General features: G+C 43.5%; 2 protein-coding genes across 6 annotated transcripts in view; one reads left to right on the forward strand and one right to left on the reverse strand.

The window, feature by feature from the left end:
• Positions 1-10,269, forward strand: part of gpat2 (glycerol-3-phosphate acyltransferase 2, mitochondrial) — an 81,994-nt gene extending 71,725 nt beyond the window's left edge. The window contains exons 16-21 of the mRNA XM_076271286.1: positions 4,532-4,609; positions 5,491-5,613; positions 6,543-6,663; positions 8,823-8,891; positions 9,672-9,727; positions 9,902-10,269. Of these exons, the coding sequence (XP_076127401.1) occupies positions 4,532-4,609; positions 5,491-5,613; positions 6,543-6,663; positions 8,823-8,891; positions 9,672-9,727; positions 9,902-10,018 (564 nt within the window). The 3' untranslated portion in view covers positions 10,019-10,269. The remainder of the gene's footprint in view (positions 1-4,531; positions 4,610-5,490; positions 5,614-6,542; positions 6,664-8,822; positions 8,892-9,671; positions 9,728-9,901) is intronic.
• A 3,935-nt stretch (positions 10,270-14,204) lies between these two features.
• Positions 14,205-26,426, reverse strand: fahd2a (fumarylacetoacetate hydrolase domain containing 2A). Of its 5 annotated transcripts, none has more exons than XM_076270958.1 (8): positions 26,345-26,426; positions 25,546-25,782; positions 24,725-24,941; positions 22,997-23,056; positions 18,533-18,695; positions 17,996-18,104; positions 16,812-16,899; positions 14,205-14,388 (listed from the first exon to the last, which is right to left on the reverse strand). In XM_076270958.1, the coding sequence occupies exons 2-8, from the start codon at positions 25,713-25,715 to the stop codon at positions 14,326-14,328; spliced, it is 870 nt and encodes a 289-aa protein (XP_076127073.1). In that variant the 5' UTR covers positions 25,716-25,782; positions 26,345-26,426; the 3' UTR covers positions 14,205-14,325. The 5 variants fall into 5 exon arrangements, with proteins under 5 accessions (XP_076127073.1, XP_076127074.1, XP_076127072.1 ...); XM_076270959.1 differs by lacking the exon at positions 26,345-26,426 and adding an exon at positions 26,182-26,336 and having other exon boundaries at positions 25,546-25,756; XM_076270957.1 differs by lacking the exon at positions 26,345-26,426 and adding an exon at positions 26,182-26,336.
• Between the last annotated feature and the right edge of the window lie 38 nt (positions 26,427-26,464).

A 26,464-nucleotide genomic window follows, 5' to 3' on the forward strand; every position in this document is an offset into this window, starting at 1 on the left:
AGAAAACTTGTCACGTCCAGCCCCGAGTGCAGATTTACGACTGCTTTTATTCGCTTCTCTAGTTTTCATGTTTGTGTGAGGCAATTAAATCACAAAACTCTTCAGACAGGTCTGTCTGAAAAGGTCACTGTGCTCGCTCAGCGCTTGAGAGCGTTGCTGTGGCCTGCTCGGTCCTGCTCCGTGGTCTGGAACATTCCCTGTCTGGGGCAGTTGTGGACGTGGGCGACATCTCGGGGAGACGGAAAAACTTACTCCGTTAAAGGTTGTATCAGCGATAGCGGGGACAAAACAAAACAGAGCTAGCTCGCTACTCCCTCCCCCTCCCTCCTGTGCAATTAAAACGCACATCTTGTTAGTTATGGGTAGAAACACTTTATTTTGCCTTTGAGGGGTTGCCAACCCTTGTTGGTAGTAATTGTTTTTGTGTACAGATCTCGAAGCCTAGTCTGCCTACAGAGACGTGTTTTTTTGACGGCCTGCTTATGGGGCAGGCAGCTGGCGGATCGTTAGGAAAGATTAGATGAATGTGATCATTTATGTTTGGGCCTTTTTTGGGCCTGAAATCGCTGATACAACCTTTAACAAACCCTTCAGTGTTTGTTAGTTGGTGTCCCGGACAGGAATAGGTTTAATAGAAAGGGGTCTGGTCTTCATCTGGTATGGGACCCTGCTGTTGTGGATTATTTTTTCTCTGAAAATCCTTAAATGACAATTTGACTACATGGGAAGACTTTACCGTCATTCAGTTGGGGAGCAAAAAACAAAACAAAAAACACTTGAAGCATTGTGTATGGGCCAAAAAGATTCTAATGCACAGCATTTTTGTCAGGCAAACCACACAAATGCTTTTTTCCTAACACTACATGCTAGCATTAGCCTGGGAATACCCATACGAACCTTTGGAAAATTTGGGATTTGCTCTGCAAGCCCATTTCCAAAGTCTCTAAAACACAGGCACGCAAATACAATCACTAATCCGGCATGGATGTGTACCGGTATATCTTTGGAATTGAGTAAACAACTACAGTACATTTAAAACCTTTACGAGATTGCTACACTTCTGAAACGATTTGGTAAGAGTGTAATGTATCAATTTAAGTTTTATTTCACTGCTAGTTACGCCCCCACAGTCCCCCTCTCAATCACAATTCAGACGGCCTACGTGCTAACCAGGCTATGTTAGCATTAAATATCGATCATATTTCTAGTATAGACAGACAGACACTGTATATAGATCTCTCCCAGGAACCACACGTACGATCCTAAGGCCCCCCTGCTTCTGCACTCCTAAAGGGGTGTTCATTACAGATCCAGGCTGTGTGTGTGTGTGTGTGTGGATGCTTGTGGTACAGTGCACATTAGTGTGGCACAGTCTGTGATGTGTGTGGCCATGGGCATGGGCTATGTGTGTTTGTGACTTATGCCATGCCCATTACTGTCTATGGCGTGTGCGTTTATGGATGCATATAGCGCTGTGTATTTGCATGTTTATGGCATACTGGCACACTCATTGGTGAGTGAGTGTCTGTGTGTGTGTGTGTGTGTGTTTGGCCCATACTATGGGCATCTGAGGGAGAGACAGAGGAGAGCAGAGTTAGCTGGCTGGACTGGGTTTAAATGTCTGGCAGTCCACTAAACCTGAATGGCAGCAAAGGCTGTTTAAAATGCGGCCAAAGGTTTCCCACCCTGTTGTGGAGATCATCGCAATCTGTGCATGTTCACGCACCCGCTGTCCTCTTGGCCCCCATCTCTCTCTTCCTCTCTCTCTCTCTCTCTCTCTCTCTTGCTATCTTTCTCTTTCTCTCTCTCACTCTCTCTCTCTCTCTCTCGCTACCTCTCCCTTTCTCTATCTCTCTCTCTCTCTCTCTACTTCTCCCCCTCTTTCCCTCTTTCTCTCACTCTCTGTCCTCCCGACACGTTTTTTTTATTTTTATTTATTCATTTATAGATTTATGTGCACTCAGCTGCATCAAACTGTAGCTGTTGTCTCTCTCTTTCCCTTCATCTTCCTCTTTTCTGCCCCTGTCTCTCTGTCTCCCTCCTTCATCTTCCTCTTTTCTGCCCCTGTCTGTCTGTCTGTCTCCTTCATCTTCCTCTTTTCTGCCCCTGTCTTGTCTGTCTGTGTCCTTCTTTAGCGTACCCTTTGTCACACTCTCCATTCGTCACTCACACCTCAATCTTACTTCATCTCTATCTCTCTTTCTCTCTGTGTCTGAATCCAGCGATAAGGAGGGAATGTCCCTTTTGTGGGTTGGATGAGGCTGTTGAGCACCTTTTTCTCTTTTGTGAAAGATTGGGGGAGCTTTTTGAGCTATACTGGGGCTCCTGGGTTGCAAAGGTAGGGGTAGGGTTTTCTTTTCAGCTTTTCTTTTGGAGGCACTGTGTACATGGCTAAGAGGAAAAGGGACGTGGGTTGTGTTTTGTTGGATGACAGGAAGTGCAAGATTTCGGGGGCTGTTTTAACCAACCCTGTGGAGGCTTTTAGGGGGATGGTGGAGGTGGTGGGGATGGACAAGTTGCTTTCTAAAATTGAATTGTAGTTTGTATGGTTTTGTTTGAGGCTGTAGCACTTGTCTGGTTTTATTTTGTAGTATTTAAATACCCAATATTGTTTTAAAGGGGAAGTATGCAGTTTGAACTTAGCTTAATTTAGCCTAACAGCTTCATTGGAATATGACTTTTTCCAGGTTGAATGGTGGATGTCACGCTTCCCCCTAGCGCCTGTGAGTGGAAAAACCAGCTCTGCAACTTTGCCCCGGCGAGACGCCGGCCTCAGAGTCAGAAAGTCTCGCGGTCTCGCAATGTAACGAATTGCTTTACGGCACTAAACACATACACGCCAGGCACCAGCTAGAACAAGGTAGCAATGGAGTTTCTCAGACATTCTACATGGCAGAGCCGGCAAAAAGAAGCAGAAAGCAGAAAACAATATTGGGTATTTAAATACTACAAAATAAAACCATCGACAAGTGCTACAGCCTCAAACAAAACCATACAAACTACAATACAATTTTAAAAACAGTTGTCAGAGGAGCAGGGAAAGAGGAAACTGCAGACTGACCGAGCAAGGAGTGTTGTAAAATGTATACTCTAAAGCTGTAGGTGGAGCTCTGTAGAGAAAACTGCGAGCAAAAAGCAAGAAAACAGCAAAAAAATTGGCAAAACTGCATCCCTTTAATAAAGGTGATTTCAGCTTTCTCTCTCTCTCTCTTGTGTTCAGTGTCTCACAGTGAAATTGAAGTCCGATTGAAGGGTGCTTCACTGGCATCAGCAAACACACACACACACACACACACACATACATACTGTACACACACACACACACACATAAAAACACTTCCCAGTGACGCCAGCAGAAAAATAAACAACCATAATGGTGGGGAAATGTCAAGAGCTGTGCAGGCAGAAGATGAAACAGCTGCTCCCACCACCCCTCCTTCTCCACCCCTAAGCCATCACTCCATCACTGCCCCAATCTCTCTGCTGCACTTCTCCACAGCGCTATTCAGCCTGTTCTACGCACATAACAAGTAGCTCCTCTTGTAATACCCCTGCGGGGGCTGTTGTTGAATCTCATTATGTTTGTGTTCTTCTCTAAACAAAGAGCGCCAAGGCAACAGTGTTTTGTGTTATCCTGACCCTGCTGTCTGCGAGGTTAAGAGCTGGTTTAATTGGTTTTCACACCGTGGTCAAGAGCTTCATATAGACAGCATGCATCTACAAAAGGCTCATCCTGATGAGTTGTGCAACCTTCAGGTACAACAGGGCACTCAGAGAACGCAGACCTTCGCCAAGGCCAATTTGACGAACCTTGCTATGTAAAACAAAGTAAAATTGACCTGCTCTAAAATGTATTGGGTCCTAGGGTCATGTTTCACCCCTCCACCAGGTGTCAAATGATAAAGATAAACAAATGACAGATAAACAGATCAGCAAAAGCAAAAGGAAAATACAGTATAATCAATACAGAAGATCAATATAACCATTAGAAACATATAAACATAGAAGAGAGGCCTGCAAACATGTTGACATAGCAACACGGACATCTGACCATAGCAAATTGATGAAGTCATCACCAGCACCACCACCTCCTCCCCCAGCACCACCACCCCCTCCCCCAGCACCACCATGTCTTGAATTTCCCCTGGGGATCAATGAAGTATCTATCTATCTATCTATCTATCTATCTATCTATCTATGTGCTCCTCCAGGACCACCACCTCCTCCTCCAGCACCACCATCTCCTCCCCCAGCACCACCACCTCCTCCCCCAGTCCTCTCCTTCAGTTGTTAATTCTCCATGTTGTTCTTCGCTCGATGCTTGTACGCTCCAACACCATCTCCAGACACGTGTGTGTGTGTGTGTGTGTGTGTGTGTCCCTGCTGAGTTCAGCAGACTGTGTGACAGCACAGCAGTTGGGTGTAGAGAGACTGTGTATGTGTGTGTGTGTGTGTGTGTGTGTGGCCTCAATCGGTCATGCTCTCTAATTGTCTCTTTCCTTCTGTGTCTCCATCACTCGCTCTCTCTCAGCCGTGTCAGTCTGCTCAGAGCTTCGCCCTGGACGCTGTGGATAGTCTGGTGCGCTGTGGCATCCTAATCATGGAGGAGGTACACACACACACACACACACACACACACACACGCCTTAACATACACTGGAACACATCTACAGTACACACACACACACACACACACACACACACACAGAGACGTGCATTGGCACACATTAAGACTCTCTCTCTCACACACACACACACACACACACACACACACACTAGGAACAGACAGTGAGAACAGAGGAGTGAAGAAATGTGACGTGCTACCAGAATATATGATGTGCTGAGGTGCAGCATGTGTGCACAGGGACAACATATACAACATACAAACAGGGCATATAGTTCTGTATGAAGCTCCGTAGTGTCCATTTAAAAGTAACAGGGAGGATAGTTCTGTATGAAGCTGCGTAGTGTCCATTTAAAAGAAACAGGGAGGATAGTTCTGTATGAATCTGGGTAGTGTAAAAGTTTTAAAAGTTTTTGTCTTGAGAGCAGGGACGTGGTTTAGTCTGTGGGGGCATCAGATGGCTACATTATAAAACCTCCCCAAACACTTTTTGTAGAGCAATTTGTTGGTCTGATTAAACAGTTTCTCTAGCCAGCCAAGTGACCAGACCAGAAGGATAGATCAGCTGGACATTTAAGATTGTCCATAAATGCTCCAAACCACAAGGGCCAAACAGCCAAGGCCAACCACCAACAGGCCAGTAGAACCGTCTGGCTGGAGAAAAACACTAATTTGAAGCATGCATTTACAAGAAATCGTTTTAACAAGTCACAACTGGTTTATTCAGTAGCTTGGTGACCGCATTAGGTTTTGGTACTATGAGATGGGTTTCGATCTGTCTGCATGCTTATGTATTGTGTGTGTGTGTGTGTGTGTGTGTGTGTGTGTGTGTGTGCGTGTGTGTGTGTGTGTGTGTGTGTGTGCAGGTTCCACGAGACACACCAGTGTGTGACATCATGAAGAGGCAGGGGACTCTGACGTGGAACGCTGCAGATGAATCAGATTACAGCGACTCAGACTGTGGAGAGCAGGAAGCTCGTTCTTACAAAGTAGTTACACACACACACACACACACACACACACACACACACACACACACACACACACAGAGCTTTACACACCCACATGCCAGGAAGCTCACTCTTACAAGGTAGGTACACACACACACACACACCTCATTCTTGCACACACACAAGCACAAACAGTGAACAGGCCGTGAGGAACCAAGGGCATGCTCTAAAGACACACACACACACACACTGAGCTCTCCTCCGCCTTCAAAAAGTACAAGAAATTGCTTGCTGTCTGATACGGACAAATCCAAGGACTTCAGAGCTGGTGAGATTTTAACAGCCGCTCTGGAAGGTGCTTGACTTTTCGTTGAGTCATCGTATAAAGTAATGATGCCAATCAGAAGCTTTTATTTCAGTAGCCTAATCTCATACTGGGCGGTGTTGGAGGTGTTGAACTGTGCTCTAAAAGGGATTCGAAATCATTAAGGTGTTCAGACACAGCCAACCATGTGACGTTAGTATAACGAAATAAGTTTAAGAGCACTTTGGTATGTTCTTAAGCTAGTTTGTGCAGAAATGGTTGGGTATGTGTTACAGTAGTTTCCTGTGAATTAGCCGCATTGTGTATAAACCGCAGGACAGTGTTTAATGTAAGTTTAAAAAAAAAAAAAAACATATAATACCATATTAACTGCCCCCATGTATTAACCTCATAGCTGAAGAAATTTTGCAAAATCAATGTATAAACTGCGGCTAATAGTTAGGAATTATGGTAAACAAAACAGCCCTCAAAGATCCACAGGCTCTTACAGATACTAACTCATGTCTATGGAGCACAGGCTATGTATACTACATCTGTGGGTGTGTGTGACCATGTGTGTTCGTTAAATGTACGCATGGTTGCATGTATTTTTGTGATGTGATTTATGTGTGTGTGTGTGTGTGTGGTCCCCTCTCCTCCGCAGTTGAGTCACCCCACCCAGTGTCCGGACATGCTCTTCTTCCTCTGCAGTCTCCTGAGTGTCCAGTTGAGGGCGCTGTGCTGGGCCATCCAGAGCTTACACCTGCTGCCCACCCCGCTGCCAGGTCAGCTCTGCCCGCCTCTACCACCAACCCCCCCCCCCCCCCCCAGCCAGTCTCTTGTGTCAGTTCCCCACGTGCCCACAGTCTATGCCCACCTGTGACAGGGTGGTCCACCTTTTTTTGTCCCTCTACAGTATCACCCACACCCTAATGGTGCATTGTGTGCGTTAGATAGATAGATACCCTTGGGGATCAATAAAGTATCGATCTATCTATCTATCTAGCAACCAAAGCTGTTTGATGACATTTTCCATTGGAATGTCCTAACGTCTTTTGTCGGACGCCACGTTCCGATTTTCTCTCTGTCACTTGCATCGTTCAGCTATTTTGAACAAGAAATATGACGCAGTCGAACAGCTTGTTAAAGGAGAATTCCGGTGTGATATTGACCTAAAGTGTATTGAAACATGATACATCAGAATCAGATTCCAAAAATAATTCAGTGGAAATGCATGGATTCCAGTTTCTTCCAGTAGCAGCAACTGGAATCCATGCATTTCCACTGAATTATTTTTGGAATCTGATCCCTTATCATACATGTTCATTCTTACTCGTCGCTCGACTTATCGTGACTAAATTCAAGATGGCTGCAAACGCTAAACTTCATGAAGATACTGTCTGTATAAATCGTCTTGTAAGTAAACTACCAGTGCTTTTTCAAAGTTCTCAATGTCTCGTTTTAAATGTCAGGGCCCTCGGAAGTCTACCAATGAAGTGTGGAGATACATTGAGCCTCGTAAATGGTGTAAAACAGTGATTTATTTGCATGGCTAGCCCGATGCCGAAGCACCACCATTGAAAAAGCTGTTGGTAGCATCGGCTAACTAGCGCCAGATTTTGGAGTGCAGGGGACAAGCCGAGATGGGCTATGAGACATACGTTCACACTCGGTATCATGTTTCAATACACTTTAGGTCAATATCACACCGGAATTCTCCTTTAAATAGATACGGTGTGGATAGAGAGAGCACTCGATGCTACGCCAAAGTCGGACGCTCGCCTGCCGTTAGGATAAGCATGTCTGTCATGACTGGGCCAGGGCGGAGTCCCAGATGGCCTCAGTTAGTTCTGGTGTGAGGCAGGGCCGAATCAGGACTGACGGGTGAAATACAACGCGAGGTTAAAACAACTGAGGAATTTTTCAAAACGACTTAGCATTTGTTTACGCTTCGGAGAGTGCTTGTGCCAAAATAAATAGAAGTAATCAGAAAAAGAGAAAAGGCCGCACTTTGCAAAGATCAATCTTTTTGACATATTTCAGCGTAGTGCCTTCCTCAGTGTGCTCAAGTGAATAAATGGATGATTGAGCATGCGAAGCTCCATCGGCACGATACCTGTGCATACCTGTGCATACCAGTGTACCTGCTGTCTCTGTTTATTTACACCTGTGCCAAGGTTGCCCTTTTTTCTGCCAAGTCTATTCTGTCCCTCTGGCACCCCAAAGCCCGCACACCCATATGCACCCCAAAGCCCGCACACCCATATGCACCCCAAAGCCCGCACACCCATATGCACCCCAAAGCCCGCACACCCATATGCACGCCAAAGCCCGCACACCCATATGCACCCCAAAGCCCGCACCCCCATATGCACCCCAAAGCCCGCACACCCATATGCACCCCAAAGCCCGCACACCCATATGCACGCCAGGGTACTGGTGTCACCCCCCCCCACACACACACACACACACACACACACACACGCACCACACAAACACACCCATATGCACGCCAGGGTACTGGTGTCACCCCCCCCCCACACACACACACACACACACACGCACCACACAAACACACCCATATGCACGCCAGGGTACTTGTGTCACACCCCCCCACCACACACACACACACGCACACACGCACCACACACACACACCCATATGCACGCCAGGGTACTGGTGTCACGTCCCGATAGCAGCTGTGACGGTGCCGCTCACTCCCTTCCTAGGTCTCCTCTGCCGCCTCTCACCCGCACCCCCCCCCCACACACACACACACACACACACACACACACACCACACACACACACACCCGTCTGCAGAGCCATCTGAATGCCAGGGTCGCCCCCACTGCACCAGTCCACGTAGACCTGTGCAAGCGTTTTTGCCGTCTACTGTATAAAAGAACAGCTTCTCAACCTTATCTGTTCTCCTTGTATTACAGCATCCCATTGTGTGATCCAGCTTCATGCTCATGTGCGGAACCTTGCCAACCTGGACAGAGGACACCATGGTGACATAACAGACACACACACACACACACACACACACACACACACACACACTCATTTATACTCATTAGTCTGATTTACTCACCCTCTATCTTAGGGCGTCGTGGAAGGCTGAGGCTGACTCAACTTTGAGACCTTGTAAAAGAAATTTGATAATTGAGACTCATATACACACACACACACACACTGCGCCCTACACACACACACACACACACACACACTTATGTATATGTACAAACACTATGCACATACTGTATATACATGTGCTCATGTGCACACATCGATCATAGACTCCCACAATCCCACACACAGGCACACTTACTTATACACACACACACACACACACACACACACACCGATTCTAGAGGTCACCCCATTTAAGTCCTAAATAGAGTTTCAGCTGACACTGAAATTTTGGTAATACATGTTTTATGAGAATTTTAATAGGTAGTGAAAGTGCTGGATGGAACTCAAAGAAACAGTACCCGCCCCACCATTCTGGAACCACCGCTGGGACAGGAACTCTTAGGAGCTCTTAATCTCTAACCACAACCTCTGCACCAGTGATCAGATTCTACATTCCGTTGATTGGATCTGAAAATATTCTGATTTCGGTCACGAAGCAAATTAAAACAAATGAAGTGTAATTGAAAATTTGATGGTTGATTTGTTGCCATGGAAACCCCTCGGTCGTGAGATCATCTCCATCATTGCTTCTTTTGGACAAAGGCCCCAGCAGTGTTTAAATTGATTCTGTGTGTGTGTGTGTGTGTGTCAAACAGAGAGCTCTTCCATGGATCTGGTGAAGACATCAGTGCGTACTCTCATTGACCTTGGGGTGAGTGATGCCTTTTGAACTATTGAATTGATGGGGGGGAGCCCTTTATATGTAAGACAGTGGGACAAGGGACCTCATCATTGAACATTTTACATTCTCCCTATTTTGTGTTTGAAGTCCTCACACCTGATGTCTGTGTGTGTGTGTGTGTGTGTGTGTGTGTGTGTGATGCAGGTTCTGACTGAGGAAAGTGAGAACGGCCATGTTTATCTGGATCTGAGTCCACTGTTCCAGTTAACGGAGAACAGAGAGAAGCTGCACAAGTTTGTCTCTCAGCATCTCTACAATTAGCACTACTCACACACACACGCGCACACACACACACACACAGTTTGAAAGGATTGCAGTGAATAGACACATTTACGTTTACATTTTGAAGCTCATCATTGTTTTTTTATTATTATTATTATTATTATTTTAATTAGAAGAAAAAATATCAACACGCAAGACAAACAAGTGGACAAACATAATAAGGAAAGAAAAAGGTGGGAAAGAGCTTGTTATGGGATAATTATTATTTATTTTTTTGTATTTGACAGTTGAAGCCTCCACCATTATAGGTTTTTAAGTGTTATCTTCAAAATTACTCCCATCTTTTTATTTAGAGCAGTGAAGTTGAATGTGTTTCTGTTTTATATACCCTGTTACAACTAGTGCAATACTTAGTGTTCATACTGTTTGTTCAACCAGGGTCCAGGCACTTAAGTATATTTCCTGTTAATGATTTTGACTTGCTGCTCTTTGATTATGTAAGATTGTGTTTACTGTAAACCTGGTGGGGAAAAGTTTTTAAAGAGGGCTGACACAAGGACAAGCTTAGTTTGCTTTTGTAGTGGTAGTTATACTGAGGCTGAAGGTTCAATGTGCCTAAATGTGTGCTATTATTTCTGTTTTCTGATTGGTCCTGAATGTTAAAACAAGAATGTTCTAGAGAATCAATGGCGCTTTAGTCATCCATTACTGTGTGTCTTCCTGTAAATGAGCACAATGGCATGTTCCCCACCGTCTCCTCCAATCATACAAGTCCTTTGTCTTTTTCTGCCTCACACACACACACACACACACACACACACACACACACACACACACACACACACACACACACACAATTATAAAGTAACAAAAGGGATGCTCAATCTTTTGAAAGTAGTATTTGAAATCTCAGACAAAGCAATTCACATTCATATAAAACTTTAAACATGTTCAAGGTTCATGTAATCACACTCCCACATACAGTTATGAGATGTGAGAGAGGGCAAGGATGTAGTCTCCTCAGTTTCAACATTGAAAAGATGTGGTTGTTTTTGACAGCTTTGTGGTCGTCAAGAAACCACCAACATTTCAATAAGCTGTACCATCAATGGTCCAGGTGCAAGTCAAGCCCAGCAGGGTGAAATGTTTGCCCTAATACTAACAAAAAGCAAAGACGCCTAAATAAGAGAGCAGTCCATAGTAGACAGAGTGTACTTCCCCAGTGGAATCCATTGGCACAAAATTTAACTTGCTTCATGTTTTCTGTGTGTGTAATGACATCCGTTTCTTTAGGGCACTGAACTTTGATGTATCTCTGTTACAGGGTGTCCGCGCGGTAGTAAAAGGTAGTAAATAGAATCTACCAAAATTAAGGCCCTTGAAAGGTAGTAAAAGGTAATAAATGCTATTTGACTTGGTAGTAAATTTTTCATCACCACCTCAATATGAGTTTACATTTTTTGCTTAATATTTGTGTCTACATGTTTTAACTTCATCTTGCCTAAATATATACTGTACGTGCTAACAGGACCTGAGTGAGTCGGAGTCGATAGCAATGACGTAGAAGTAAACTGTGTAGAGTTCCGTGGTTGACAGCCTATCAGCGACGCCAACAAACAACATTTTCGCCTTTTTGCTTCAGTTGATATTACAGGATGCAGGGATGCTTTTCGGCGACTCTCGCGTTTTTCACGTCATCTAGGCCCTACCGCATGCTACCAGAGCAGCGTTTATCATATGGGCCTGCTGGTCCGGTGTCCGGTGCTTCTGTCACTCATCTAATAATATTTGTTCATGTAGCAAAGGAGCGGTAGATGTAGGCCTAGGCTAGCCTATCACTCTGATAGCAGCTAAAAAAAATATAGGCTACACTCACTCCGTTAGGAGGCAAGTCTCTCAGTTTACACTAGGCTACTTCAGCTGGAAGTTTTAACAACTGTGGACTTGACTAGTGTAAGCTTTTGTTCAGCTGACGGTAGCGCTGCCATCTGACTGTGATCATCTAGAACCGTGCAATAAAATTCCATCTATCCCATCAGTAACAAAGTTCGAACTAGTCACTGACATAGTAACCGACAACATTTTTTTAACGTAACCTAGACCTAGTATCTAATGTTACGGAATTGCAAGAAAACGAGTGAAAACAATTCCTTAGTTTTAACCACGCAAGTGCGCGTGTCATTTATTAAAACGGTAGAAAACTGAATCAAAGACGGTACTGTCCATCAACAAAAACAGCATGCACTTTAAAAGTCCCAGACATTTAAAGGGACAGCGATCACTCAAGACAGACCTACACCACAACTGAGTGATGAACGTGAAATTCTTTGAATAGACTACAAAACACTGCATTTAGATGACAACTGCGTGAAGAACCACGCTAAAGTTAATGGCGAATTAAGTTTATGGCATTCACATTTAAATCATTCAATAGCCTATGAAAACTTGATCAGTTAAATTGTTCTCATAAAAGGAACAGCAGGCCTACAAAATATTCCAAATAGGCTAGTTTTATTGCAGTGACAGAAAACTGCAACATATGAGTTTAAAACCATGTTAAATTTGAAAGCATCTAGCTAGTGACAGGAGGTTTTAGGGGGGGAAAGAAACTCTGTAACCTACTTGATTCCACAGTCAATGTTCAGTATTTGGCCTATAATTTAGCCTATAATATTGGCATTTGAACCCATGAAAACTAACCAAAATCATGTGGCATCCTTACCTACCTACCTAACTGTTGTTTTGGGAAGTATTTATCATGCAAGCATCGTGCATCCATGTTGAGTAATGCAATGAAATCATAGTTTTCAATTTTGCATTAGTAAAGCAGTCCACTGATGTGCATGTTTTCACGGACTGCTTTGTGTCAAATGTGCAACAACAATACCATACCAATAATAATGGCTTTATATATCCATATAGATTTCTGGGCCTATCCTTAGACTGGAGTTGTTTTTTTTTTGTTTGTTTTTTGGGGGGGCGGGGTAGTCGGTGGTGTTTGTTCTTCATTTTTCACCACACGTGTTTGGTGTTTTAGCGTCATTTGTGCCAAGGTTATCATTCACCTTATTAGGGCTAAGGGCTGGTTAGGATAACTCAAGGGCTAGGGTTAAGGTAAGGACAACTGAAACTGAACGCCTCGACACTACAAAAAAACATTGTCATTGACAATGACCATACTTAATGATCACAATTAGAAATTATTAGTCTACCTAATATTTATGATTTATACCTTATAGCAAGTAGTAAGTGGTACCCCCCCCCCAAAAAAAAAAAAGGGCTGCTGCTTGATGTCGTGTTGGTAGTAAAAAATATTGTGGAGGTAGTAAAAAAGGTAGTAAAAAGTAGTAAATTCAACTCTATGATTCCTGCATATACCCTGTGTTAGTACTGAGGTCGGTCAGACACTGGATAACTGTTGCACGCCATGCCACAGGAAACCTGTCCTTACTGCTAACTTGTCCCTCTGCCTGTCTGTACCGATGTGCTGTGGCAGGAGATTGGGGTAGAGCACGGGATAAAGTTGCAGAAACGTGTTAAGACCGGCATTAGATGTAGGAGTACAGCCATAACTGTTCGTCTTTTAAAGTGAACAATTCTCCCTCAGAAGTCCTGTCTCAGAATTCCACATTGAAAAGTAACAGTGCCCTCTGCTGATGGTATTAGCACACTACAAATCAAGGGCAGACAAAATCTATCCTATTATTCATGCAAAGGAGAGGAGACAGATGCACATGACAGAGATGCGAGATTTATGAAAATTATATGCCCATCATAGTCAGGCAGGATTTCAACCTGACAAAACTGCACAAAAGGTGTCCAAACAATGGTTATCGTTTATTATCAGTTAAAGTTGTGACGTGTAGAGTAAAAGAATGCATAGATCACAAAGTGGCAATCACATGGCTTTCTCTGTGGCCTTGACCATGCCATCAACATGTTGGACATCTTCACAATACCGCAACAAATGGACCAAAGGTCAGCTCAGTTTTTGATTAATGATTATATCTATTTCCTAGCTGTGGAGCCAGTCTTTGAAAGCTCTTCCATCAGATTTAAAGGCATCCCTTTCATGTGCATTACATGATAAAGAGTTGCAACTTTAGCCTCCAGCGACAATCTGTGGATAAAGAAATCATTTTTCAACACAACCTACAATGTCTGAATGTGACAGTCAAGTTTTACTGTTGTAAATACTCAGGCACTGTACACCCCCCCCCACCCCCCCCCCCCCCCCAAAAAAAAAAAAAAAAAAAAGCCTCTGCGCAGTAAAAAACTAACGGGGCAGTATTGAGATAATGGCACTTTTAAATCAGCTCGGTGCGGCATGCCGCAGAAGGGTCCTGTCACACCACTGTGTTACGGATGGCCCCAATCTCGTCGATCTGGCACTCCACCACGTCCCCCTTCTGCAAGACAAAAAGCAGGACAAAAACAAAAAAGAGATTTAAAGGAGGGATGTGACAGTGGAGGGGCATGTTTCAACTTACAGCAGAGCGCAACAGCACAACAACTTACATTAACGCAGCAGAACGGAACAGCACAACTTACATTAACGCAGCAGAACGGAACAGCACAACTTACATTAACGCAGCAGAACGGAACAGCACAACTTACATTAACGCAGCAGAACGGAACAGCACAACTTACATTAACGCAGCAGAGCGCAACATCACAACAACGTACATTAACGCAGCAGAACGTAACAGCACAACAACGTACTTTAACGTAACAGCACAACCACAGTGCAGCTGAGAGAGTTTGTCAGGAAGTTTGAATTGCAGGATGTGAAGGTACTGGCAGGAGGCTCATTGAAATGATGATGATTAGCTCAGTTACTTCACAACATAAAAACAGCATGGGAAGTTTTGTCCCATGTCTCATTAACTGAAATTTTAATTCTCAACACCATAAAGGTTATTTGTCCCACATTTCTGTGCTGCTATAGTCATATTAAAACAGCTTAATCCTTAATACCAATTTCAAGTTTTTGCCTGAAATTGCACAGCGCCTGCTTCAGAGGCCACTGTTCCCACCTACTTTGGCCTATAATCAAATGCTTGACCTCTTTGAAAGCTGACATTGTAGTTTCTTGGAAAACAATCGACATTGTAGTTTCTTGGAAAACAATCAGAAGAACTGTGTGATGTACTGTACACAGTTACAGAGACTAGAATATTGTTTTTTCTTTTTTTTTTTGATAACAAGCATCTCTCAACTAACCACATTTCAGCCCTCTAGGTCATTTGACATGGCCTAGAAACACAACTGAGCCCTAGCATCAGGTATTGTGAAGCTTTGTTCAGAAGTAGATCAATATAGAATAAAAAATGTGAGTATTTTACACCATTATTTGCCAAGGTATGCTCATGGGTTTTGTAATTTCCCTATGGAAACTCCCCATAGGACTTTTGGTTATCCAAAATGCATACGGACAATCAAATGCTTACTGCCTATGAACCCCTTTGTGTAGAAGCATAATCTTGGTCTCAAATGAAAGGTAACACTTAAGTTTCATGCTTGCATTTGAATTGTACTTCAGGGGTTCTGTATAGAATATGGATTCTTATGAATATTTCAAGACCCATTATGCTATATTTAGCATATTGCTAAGGATATACACTGCAGCTAGAAAGTAGGGAAGCACTAAAGGTGGAGGATGGCATTTTTGATTAAATTTAATTGAGACATAGTAAGATTAATCTGACAATGTATAGCACTACACATATTTTACATGAAAAAGATTGTCATGTATTGATTCCCAAGAGTATATGACTAGTATGCTACATAACAATCTAACGTAAAAAAATTATTTAGAATGTTGGGGGGGTGGTGGGGGAGGGGGTAACCGTCCCGCCGGCGGGACACTGCAGACTATACATTTCAGACCCATTAAATATTTCAGGTTGTTCCATGTTACATTTATAAGCAGAGATATTCAGTGTACATCTTCAAAGCAGTGTGCAAGACAACCAGTAAAACACTGGTCTGTCAGGTTTTTAACAGAACACAGGACAAATTTGATTTCACAACCTCATCTGAAACATCGGAAGCTGTTCTATTTCCTTGACTGCACCTCACTAATTGAATTTGCCGCACAGCCGGCACTCAATAGTACCATGCATCCCTCTCTCCCTCTCTCCTCTGCGGTGTGTGCTGTGCCCGGCTTGCTGTGTGAAAAACGGATGGTTAAGCGGATCAAATTAGCTATCTAATTAGTGAACTGATTAAGGTTCCGTGGCAGCCGTCTGAAGCTGATACGGGAGGCTCGTGGTAATTTTGTATAACAGGACCGTCACAGGTAGTGAGTGAGTGAGAGGGTGGGGGGGGGTGGGGGGGGGTAGAGCAGAGCGTCCATTTGAATTTTAATTCCTTGTTAGGCCCAGAATGAACAGTTGCTAAATTACAATTTCATCACCAGGAGTTGATGTGAGTGGTGGCTATGATCTAGGGTGTATGTGTCTCTTTTGCATGGGTGAATACGTGTGTGTGTGTGGTGGCAGTGATATTGGTTGTGTGTGTGTGTTTGCTGGCTGACAAAGTGCTGGCTGGGTCTGCTGACTTACTTAAATGCGCTCATTAAGGCTTATGTTACCCGTCAGCCGCTACACTCCTCCAAGGAACTTCATCTGGCATAGCTGCCCATACACACACAGTAATCCAGACTGTTGTCGTTTGTAGTTCTGTGATGGTGGAATGACCTACCAAGTGCTACCTGTGATCTAGGATGTGTGTGTGTGTGTGTGTGTATGGTGGCAATGATCTAGTTAGATTCTGTTAGTTCAGGTCAGATCGCCTGTTGAGGTGTGGCGACGCAGAGAGGCCCCCTCACCTTAAGGAACACCGGCGGCTTCTGGAACACTCCCACACCTGGGGGAGTACCGGTCAGAAACACATCGCCTGGGACCAACGTCACAAACCTGCAAACACACACATATCCATACTCAGCCATAAAGACAGAGACTTACAACATCCTCATACAAACACACACATACACACTCAGCCATAAAGACAGAGCACTTAACAACATCCTCATACAAACACACACACATACACACTCAGCCATAAAGACAGAGCACTTAACAACATCCTCATACAATATTCTCACAAACATCCAAACACAGGCAAACTACAAGAAGCTGAAGACCATAATTGGAAGACCTGAGTCTTTTTTTGTTGTAACGCTGCTTACACACAGTTGCATACAGTGCAGTGCTGGAGACACATCTCGTCCACTTTGCATGGGCTTACGTCAGTGTTTCCCAAACTTTTTAAAAATGACAGACCATCGCGACCCATTTCACTTCAGATCTAACATGCAACCTGCATGCAACCATATTGTTTTAGGCCACAGGTTCTCAAACTTTTCTTGGGGGTATTCTTGCATGCTACGCAGTCGTCACTCTTCAGCATAGTAAGCTGTTCCTGTATTTCTAAAGAGTGATGTTGTAGGCTACGTTACGGTTATACAGTAGGCCTACTTCAAGGCATTTGCATAGCAGGCTACACACCCTCGACCGTAGGGTACACCCACTGGCATGCGGTGACGGAACACAACTGTGTGTAAGCACCGTAAGTCGGTGACATTACCGCTGCTACACCATGCCCACAATTTGTTGTATGATGTATACAGTATGTGGTCCACCCATGGCTTCATCCTATGATATATGAAGAGTGAAACATACTTCCTCAACCACAAACCGTCGCCTCACTGATAGCCAGACTACTAAGCATATTTTTTGCTACAACACTAAAGCATTCAGTTCTATCTCTCAGGGCCAGCCTTGAAGGGATATCTGCACTCTTGCAACATTTTGTGATGATGAGGAAATGCTTCTTTTTTTTTTTTCAAGCGTTCTGTTGTGAGCTCTGCAACCTAAGCATGTATTGTTGTGTTTGCTCCAAGTGAGGCGGTTTCTTAGAAGACCTTTGTTTTTTGCCCTTCTTTGAAGCCAGAGCTCGACAGCTAGCTGGGCACCAGTCAACAGTAGTAGTTTAAGGAGATGCAGAACTTACTGGGAGACCCAAGCCACTAGTTTCTCCGTCCTGAAGATCATCTGGTCAGTGTTGCTGTCCTGGACCACTGCACCATTGACCAGACACCGAATACCCAGCTTGTGGACATCTACAGCAAACACATAAAAGTGTGTCGCATTACGAAATGGTACCTTTAATGACACCTTTAAGAATAACATTGGTCATTCTAATAATAGTGCATAAATGAAAAGCATCTTCCCCTAATAATACATAACGCAGCATTTTGAATTACAGTAGTTACATTCTAGTGTTATGTTAGTAGTGGAGTTTGGGCAGCAATAATTCATTTGTGTAAAATTAATTCCAGATTATGAGTTCATAATAATAATATTAATTCATGTACTTCCAAAAATCATGACTGGTATATATTCAGGCCTGCTTCTAGTCATCTCAGTATACAATGTACAGCATTGTCACTAAATATAAGTAATACATGATTTAAATTGTATTATATCTATTGGTGTTAATACGTTCACTCTACAGCTATTTTATCTTTCACCCACTGTGGCCTCCTACCTTTTACACTTCCCGTGGTGACCAGGGCCGGTCCCAGCGGACAGAACGAGTCAAAGGTTTTTCCCAGCAGCCACTGCTTCCCATTCCTCCGCATCTGCCAATCACGGGCGCTGACATCGTTGGCCACTGTGAACCCCGCCACGTGGGAGAGAGCATCCTCCTCCTGAGAAGGAGACATTGTGGAAAACAGACAAATCTCAGTTTAGCACTTATTTAGTTTGAAAACGTAATGCTGAATTAGTAATGGATAATTGTGACATTGCAAAGCTAAAACTCATTTGTGTCAAAGGGGAGCAGTTGGATTTTTTGCTGTCTGCTTACTCTATGGCTGGACAGGAAATAACATAGAACAATAACAATGTCTGATGTGTCAATGTCAATGATAAGTATAAGTATATATATTCTTTTGATCCCGTGAGGGAAATTTGGTCTCTGCATTTATCCCAATCCGTGAATTAGTGAAACACACTCAGCACACAGTGAACCCACAATGAGGTGAAGCACACACTAATCCCGACACAGTGAGCTGCCTGCTACAACAGTGGCGCTCGGGGAGCAGTGAGGGGTTAGGAGCCTTGCTCAAGGGCAGTAGGCCATGGCTGCTCCTCGATAGACAACAGGTTTGTGAAAACAAAATTGAAAACTGCACTCACGCATTAGCTCTTGAAAAAGTCTAATTGACCATGTTTTTAAACGTATGTGTTTTGGCCCTAGGCCATCATTGTTGTTGGCAATCAAAGCAGCTGTGATTTTAAATAGTCACAGGTGGGCCCTGTAACATCACCTAATGGGCTGCGCCCTAGGGTGTGTTCAGTCATTGAAATGGTCCAAGGAAAAGGAATAGTAAGGTGGGAAAGTGTCCAGTTATTAGACTAGGGTTTCCGGGAAATCTAATCAAAACTATTTCCCGATTCCCGGGAAATGTTATGACTGGAAACGGGAAATGAAAGTTAAAAAAAATTCCAGTGCGCTCCTATTGGAGTGCCCGTCTATTGTTGTCTTACGGTAACGTTGCATTCAGTAGCCTACGCAGCAGTATCTACCGCCTAAGGATGTCTACTGCCAGCTTTGTATGGGAGCATTTTAAAAGACTTTAAAATGAAAACGCAAAGTGCATGTTGTGTGACCGGATTGTCAGGTGTTCTGGGGGGTTATTAAATTTATTTGAACTTTGTGGTGTTTAAAAGATAAATATGCCTGCATGCGTTAATAAAGAAACATTTGGTTAACTTCGAGTGATTATTCCCGTTTGCAGCCGTTAACAAATCTCACATCATGGATTTCGTTTATCAGAATGGTTTAGGAATCATTCTATGGTTTTACTTTAGGAGATTTTGTCAGTTTTAAGGGTTGCCTAGACAATTCACTTGGCATTTCATAGTGCTGCGGCAGATAGGCCTATCACGCACGCAGCAGAAATGATAATTGCAAACTTTGTCGATGGACATAAACTGTGTTCTTTTGGCCTAATAATGATACAAATAATATAAAAATGTCAGTTTGCGATTTGGGAACGCATATTTGAGTGATATCATACATTACTTGGGCTAAAAACAACAACTACAAAAAACAGCTATTTCCCGGGAAATGCTCGTCTTTTCCCGGGATTTGATACATCTCATTTTCGGGAAAAATATTAAACCCTAAATTAGACAACACTTTAGCTGCTAAATGTCTTCTCGGGTTGTTGTCCAACTGGCTACACTATAAAGAAATTTCAAGGATGATCTCAGTTATTTTGGGTTTCTCTTGTCCATGACCATGAGGTCAACCTCCCTTAGAGAATCTGGATTAATAACAGCTTTATTTTTACAACAGTGACAATAGTGACCCTTCCGTACCACCACCTCATCCAGCAGCCTGAACATATGCATTCATAATTAGACACATTAGACATTATCACTATTATAGGCCTATAATCCAAAAATGCACTGTACCCTATATAAACAACAGGTTTGACCCATGAGCTGCCCTCCTGAGCACACTGCAAAGGTACCCGATCAATAATTAACCTCTTGCACTGCAGACAGAGTCCAATGTTAATAGCAAACAGTGGCAAGACAAGGGTTGTATTCTCATCTTAGTTAGACAGCTTTATGAGATGTTTTACAAGGAAGACTATAACTGTGAGATTCATGATGCAATTTCTGTGTATTTCAAGTACTGAAATAATAGATTTTATCAGATGCGTCACTGAACTTGTTGTGAGTTTTGGCTCTGTTGTACACTACTGTATTCTTCATATCTGAAGAGGAACTGAAAATGTAATTTAGTTGAGTAATGCTGGGTATATCTAGTGCCATTTTCTCCTTAAATTGAATTAAGAAACAAGCATGATATCTCTGAGCAATCTACAAACTGCTCACATTTGAATATTATTCAATTTAAGAAATGAGCATGATATGTCTGGGCAAACTACAAACTGCTTACATTGGGGTGAGCTCTACACTCTATTTGAATACAAGCACTCATTAACAACTTGTTGTAATTCTGTTAAATTCAATTTAGTCCATTAATTGGGGGCCAAGCAGCGAAGCTGCGAGGACCTCATTGTGTTTCTACGTTTTCCTATTATTATTATATGCAATGGAAGTCAATGGCAGCCCATAGAACCGTCTGGTAAAAAGTTGGGAAATTTGGCACACTAATTGGGGACGGTCCCATGATTCAGGTCACCAAGTTTCATGTCGGCAACTCGAACCCTCTAGCGCCACCAACAGACCAAAGTTGGACGTGCGTTCATGCACGTAACTTTTGACCTGTTGGTCCGATTTTCAAAAGTCAGGTATTGTTGGAAATTGTAGCAAATGGAGTTCAACGCACCCTATGACGTCATTTTCCGCCATGATGGATTTTCCGCCATTTTGGATTTCATCAAAAACACTTAAAATGTATCAGGGGTCACATACTTTCTCTGATTCCCACCAAATTTGACACAGATCATCTTCAGACCAAGCCTCACAAGCCTTGTCTTCGGAAGTATTACCGTTCGCCCGTAAAAGCCAATCAAAATTTGCGGCGAAGCCGCCAAACAGGAAGTGAGCTCATATCTCAGCAACCCTTGCATCTATCAAAACCAAACTTAGTACATGTACTCAGGACCCAATCAGGAGGACGCTCAATAAATCTGGTGACCTTTGACCTCTAGGGGGCGCTGTAATTAAGAAACATGCCTTTTGGCCTGTAGCTGCTGTTGTGCTTAGAATTAAAATGCACTAGTGGTTTCAGGTAATACTGTTGGAGGTCCTTAGGCCAACTGAGGGAAACTTGTCACATCAATATAATTTATTCGGCCGCCATATTTGATTTGATCAAAAACACCAACAATTTCGCACAGGTCACAAATTTCATCTGATCTTCACCAAAATTGGCACAGACCATCTTCAGACCATGCCTTGTCACTTCATTTATTTCTGTAACAATTGATAGAAGCGTTCGCCCGTCACATCCAATCGAAATTTGTGGCGAAGCCGCCAAACAGGAAGTGAGCTCATATCTCAGCAATCGTTGCATGTATCAAAACCAAACTTGGTACATGGACTCATGACCCCATCAGGTGAATGCCGAAGAAATTTTGTGACCTTTGACCTCTAAAGTCACTACAATTAGCAAAAATGCATTTTGCCTTGTAACTTTTGACGTGCTAGACGTGAAACTTGCTTTGACAGCTTATGGCCATACGTCTGATTGCAGCATTGAGCTAACAGCATTTCGTTGCCATGGTTACTCCGGCCTATCTGCTTGGCCCCCTCATTGCTGCTTGCAGCTATATTTTTATTTGTATTTTTAGGCTACTTGATTCTACTGTAAACTCTTCATTTTAATGTTAAAGTTTATTGATGTCATTAAGTTGCTTTGAACAAAAGCGTCTGCTAAATACCATAAACATTAACATGGTCTTTTCATACACAGTAGCACACTTGATACCATTGTCACCCTCTTAATATGATTCTGCAATGATATTATAATGCTGCGGGCATTATGTTGCTTTGATGCCTCACTGCAGACCATTCCTCTGATATCTGATCTAAACAAGCGCCAAAATAATTGATTCCACTTATAGGCCTGGAGCCAGGGGTTTATTAATTATGCTGAATAAGTTGTCACTGTGCTGGCTCGGAACAAACACGTCAGAGATCTGATGTTTGCCCTTGATTTGAGATGTATCATAATTGGTGCTGAATGAGAGACAACAAAGCTTTGTGTGAATACAAATTGATGATTCATTTATGATTAGATGAACCAGGGGACATGAGGCTGTGCTGTGTTCATAGTGTGTCTAATCAGAATATATGGGCCAAGGACAAGGCATGAATTTGATAACATTTAATTATCTTCTTCCCTCACTCACTGTTATCTATATTTACCTTCCTCACTTTTCTCTCTCTATCCCCTTCTCCTATAACCCCATCCTCCTCTACCAACTCCTCTTTCTCTCCATCTCTCCCACTTCACTTCACTTACCTTGATGTGCTTCCCTTTGCGTCCAATCACGAAAGCCAGCTCCACCTCCCAGTCCACCTCCTGCAAACACATGCATGCCAACATGTGAGGAATCAACCTACTGAACTTGCATGTCAACATGGACACAACATGTACAAAACTACTGGGCACTGAAAAACAGCGGTCAGGCAGACATTGGTTTGCATGTCAACATGACAGGGCATAAGCATATTGGGCATGTAAAAAGAGCTGGGGCAATCACATCTGTGATCATGTCAATGTTGTCTCAAATAACACCTTGTTTTGCTCATGTAGACATACAGAGGCAGAGTAGAAGCTTTCGGGCCCCTGGGCCCAGATGTATTACACTAATTGTCGCATATGTGTAGGGGGAGGGGGAGGGGGGTAGGGGGGTTGAGGGTCCTCCCCCACAATTTTTTTCATTTGTTTGATGTGATTTTCTGTATTCTGGTGCATTTTGGGGATGGCCAATACTTTAATTCAATCAGATTCATAGCCTACATTCTGATGTGTTGATATTGAGGCAATGATTCCATGCAATGGCTTGGGCTTCAGGGCGCCCTGACCCCTTGGGCCCCTGGGCTTGGGCCCGGTAGGTCCTTGTAGTAATCCATCCCTGAGTAGAAGAGAGTAGCTGCCAAGCTAATGCCCTATGCTTTAAGCAATTTTACCTTTTAGTCTTCCACTCTATCTGGGCAGTGATAGTGCAGTGGCTAAGGAGCTTGGTTAACATGTTGACATGGAAGTGCAAACATGCATTTGAATCCCCAGTTACTAAATCTGTACCCTTGAGCAAGGCACATAACCCCAAGCTGCTCCAAGGATACTGGCCCGGCTGTTTTATTGACAAATGTACATAATTCTGTTCTGTTCGGTCTCATGGTATATTATAGGGGGCAGTCGTGGTCTCAGGCTTGTAACCGAAGGGTTGCCGGTTCGATCCCCGACCAGTAGGAAAAATGTGGGTGGGGGAAGTGGTTGAGCACTGCTCTCCCATGCCCACATCCACGGCTGAAGTGCCCTTGAGCAAGGCACCTAACCCCTCACTGCTCCCCGAGCGCCGCTGTTGTTGCAGGCAGCTCACTGCGCCGGGATTAGTGTGTGCTTCACCTCACTGTGTGTTCATGGTGTGCTCTGTGTGTACACTAATTAACAGATGGGATAAATGCAGAGACCAAATTCCTTGTTTACACAAGTATACTTGGCCTATAAACCGGATTTACATTTACATCATGGTCCGGTATATTAAATTAGCAAAATGATTTTGACTAGCCAAGTTATTAAATAAGCTAAAGTTACATTTTGCTCACTGTCTGACTTTGCTGTTAGTACATCATTCAAATAAGAGCCCCGTTCCTCCACACCTGTATGTACCAGATGTTATAGTCTGTCTCAAACAGTCACAGCTCTAAAGGAGATATGGCAAGTCAGTCACAGCCCATTACTACAGACTACAGAGCTACACTCCCAGAGCATACTGTAGCACTGTATCTACCTGGCAGCTCTAACTGTTGGCTGGAGCAACTTGAGCTTAGAAGAACCGATTTTTTTTTTTTTTAAATTTTTTTGTACCTACATTACATGGCATTTCTGTTCTATTAGTTTTCTATATGATCAAATCAGCATTCAAGTTTCATTCAAGAGCAACTCTCCCTTTATCTGTGCTTCTGCTTCTGCTTCTGCTCACTCAAAGCGAGTGTTTTTACAATTATTAAAAGCTGAGCTCACCTGGCTCTCTTCAGGTAAGAGGATGTCGTCGTGGGGGCCGGTGATGGCGCTGGGGAACTTGCTGAAGACGATGGGCTCTGCCGGGATGGGGGCGTTCTGCTCCAGGCAGTGGTCCCTGTAGTTCATGCCCACACACACCACCTTCTCCGGGGCCGTCACCGGTGACAGCAGCTTCAGCTCCGACCGCGCAACAACACACTGACCGCTGGACAGAGCCCTAGTGAGGGGGGTAGAAGACATGGACAGTGCCTAGCCTCCAATATCAAAGCCAACTGGACCATGGCTCTGGACTAGCGATCTTCATACATTATAGGTTTAGAAATAAATACAGTCAATACAGCTTTACAAAACCAAAAAATGAAACTGCAATTGTGGTTTTATGCCAGTGGCTTACAAGAAATAAAATGGTTTTTTTTTTTATAGTCTGGCTCCAAACCTGACAGGCCACTCAACTACACAAATAGGTTTGTGTTATTCCTTTACTGCACAGCTACAAAGCAAAAGTTTTGAGAAACTCTCTCAAAGCTTTGTAGTATTGTGAATTAACTTTTTTTCCTACTCCTTTGTGTTCTTTTGTTTACTTTGTAGATGTGAAGCTTTCAAAACACTCCTCTGATGTGCTGTTTTTGTTCTTGGAATAGAAATGTGAGAGCCTCGCTGTGTCTCCTTATTCCTCACAGCTCAATTTAGTTTGGTTACTGCTACTTACTAGTACTAAAGGTATGTGTTTTGGCCAACAACCTGCTCCTGACAGCCACAGGCACACAGTTATTGCTCTGTTTGCCATGATGACAGAACAAATGAATGAATGCTTAGACTACCTTTGTGCACATTCCATGCCCTTCTCGCCCATCTCCAGAAACTCTCTCATGGTAGTGGGCATAGAGGGGTCAAAGGCCTTGAGGTCGATGACCCCCTGACCTTCTGCTTGCTCCACTCCGACCCGCACACCACTGCCATCTCCGTGGCGACAGAACTGCACCAGTCTCATGCCCACCGCGCTGCACACGCCCCGCCGACCTCTGCCTGTAGCTGTCAAACACACCGCACCGACTCGCCTGAAACCGAGCAAGTAGCCACAAGGAAGTATCATCTACCGTGAAAAGATGCAATGGTGAGAAAGAAGACGGAGGAAATGGAAGGGAAAGCACATTGATTAGATTGAAGGTAGTGACGGCGGAGATCATCATGGAGAAGAAAAGCATAAGCTGTAAGTTTGCTACACACAAAAGCAGAAAAGGCTAGTAGTCGTCCACGGTTTGAAAAGGCCTGCAAATCACACTTTGGCATATGCAATGTTCTGCTGTGTTGCACAAACTCTTGCAGCCACCAATTCAGTCCATTCATATATTAAGCTAATCATTTAGTTGGCCTTAGACGATCATTGTTATCTCTCACAAACCGCGATAGCAGGTTCCTCTGCAGAAAATAAGATAAGCAATGCTGACTGGTCATACCTGCTGAAGTCTTTCGGTCTGCTCAACCTTGTGCTATATTGAAATATTCACTAAGTTGTAGTAGACTATGCGACAGACTTGATGTTCAGTAATTTGAATATGTATATTCAATGCACGTCCAACGACTGTTAACAGGACTTTGAACGAGGAGTAGGCTACTCACCTTCATTAAATGAACTCTCAGCATTACACTTCCTGGTAGTCGCTTTGTAGTTTCAATAGTTTTTCTGCATACGTCAAAAACGAATATCCTACAAAGCAACCACTAGATATTTTACATGTC

This window comes from Alosa pseudoharengus, unplaced genomic scaffold, assembly GCF_046254945.1.
Source record: "Alosa pseudoharengus isolate Yale_2024_CS ecotype anadromous, Long Island Sound unplaced genomic scaffold, YU_APseudo_1.1 YU_APseudo_1.1_scf_6, whole genome shotgun sequence".
NCBI classification, from domain to species: Eukaryota; Metazoa; Chordata; class Actinopteri; order Clupeiformes; family Clupeidae; genus Alosa; species Alosa pseudoharengus.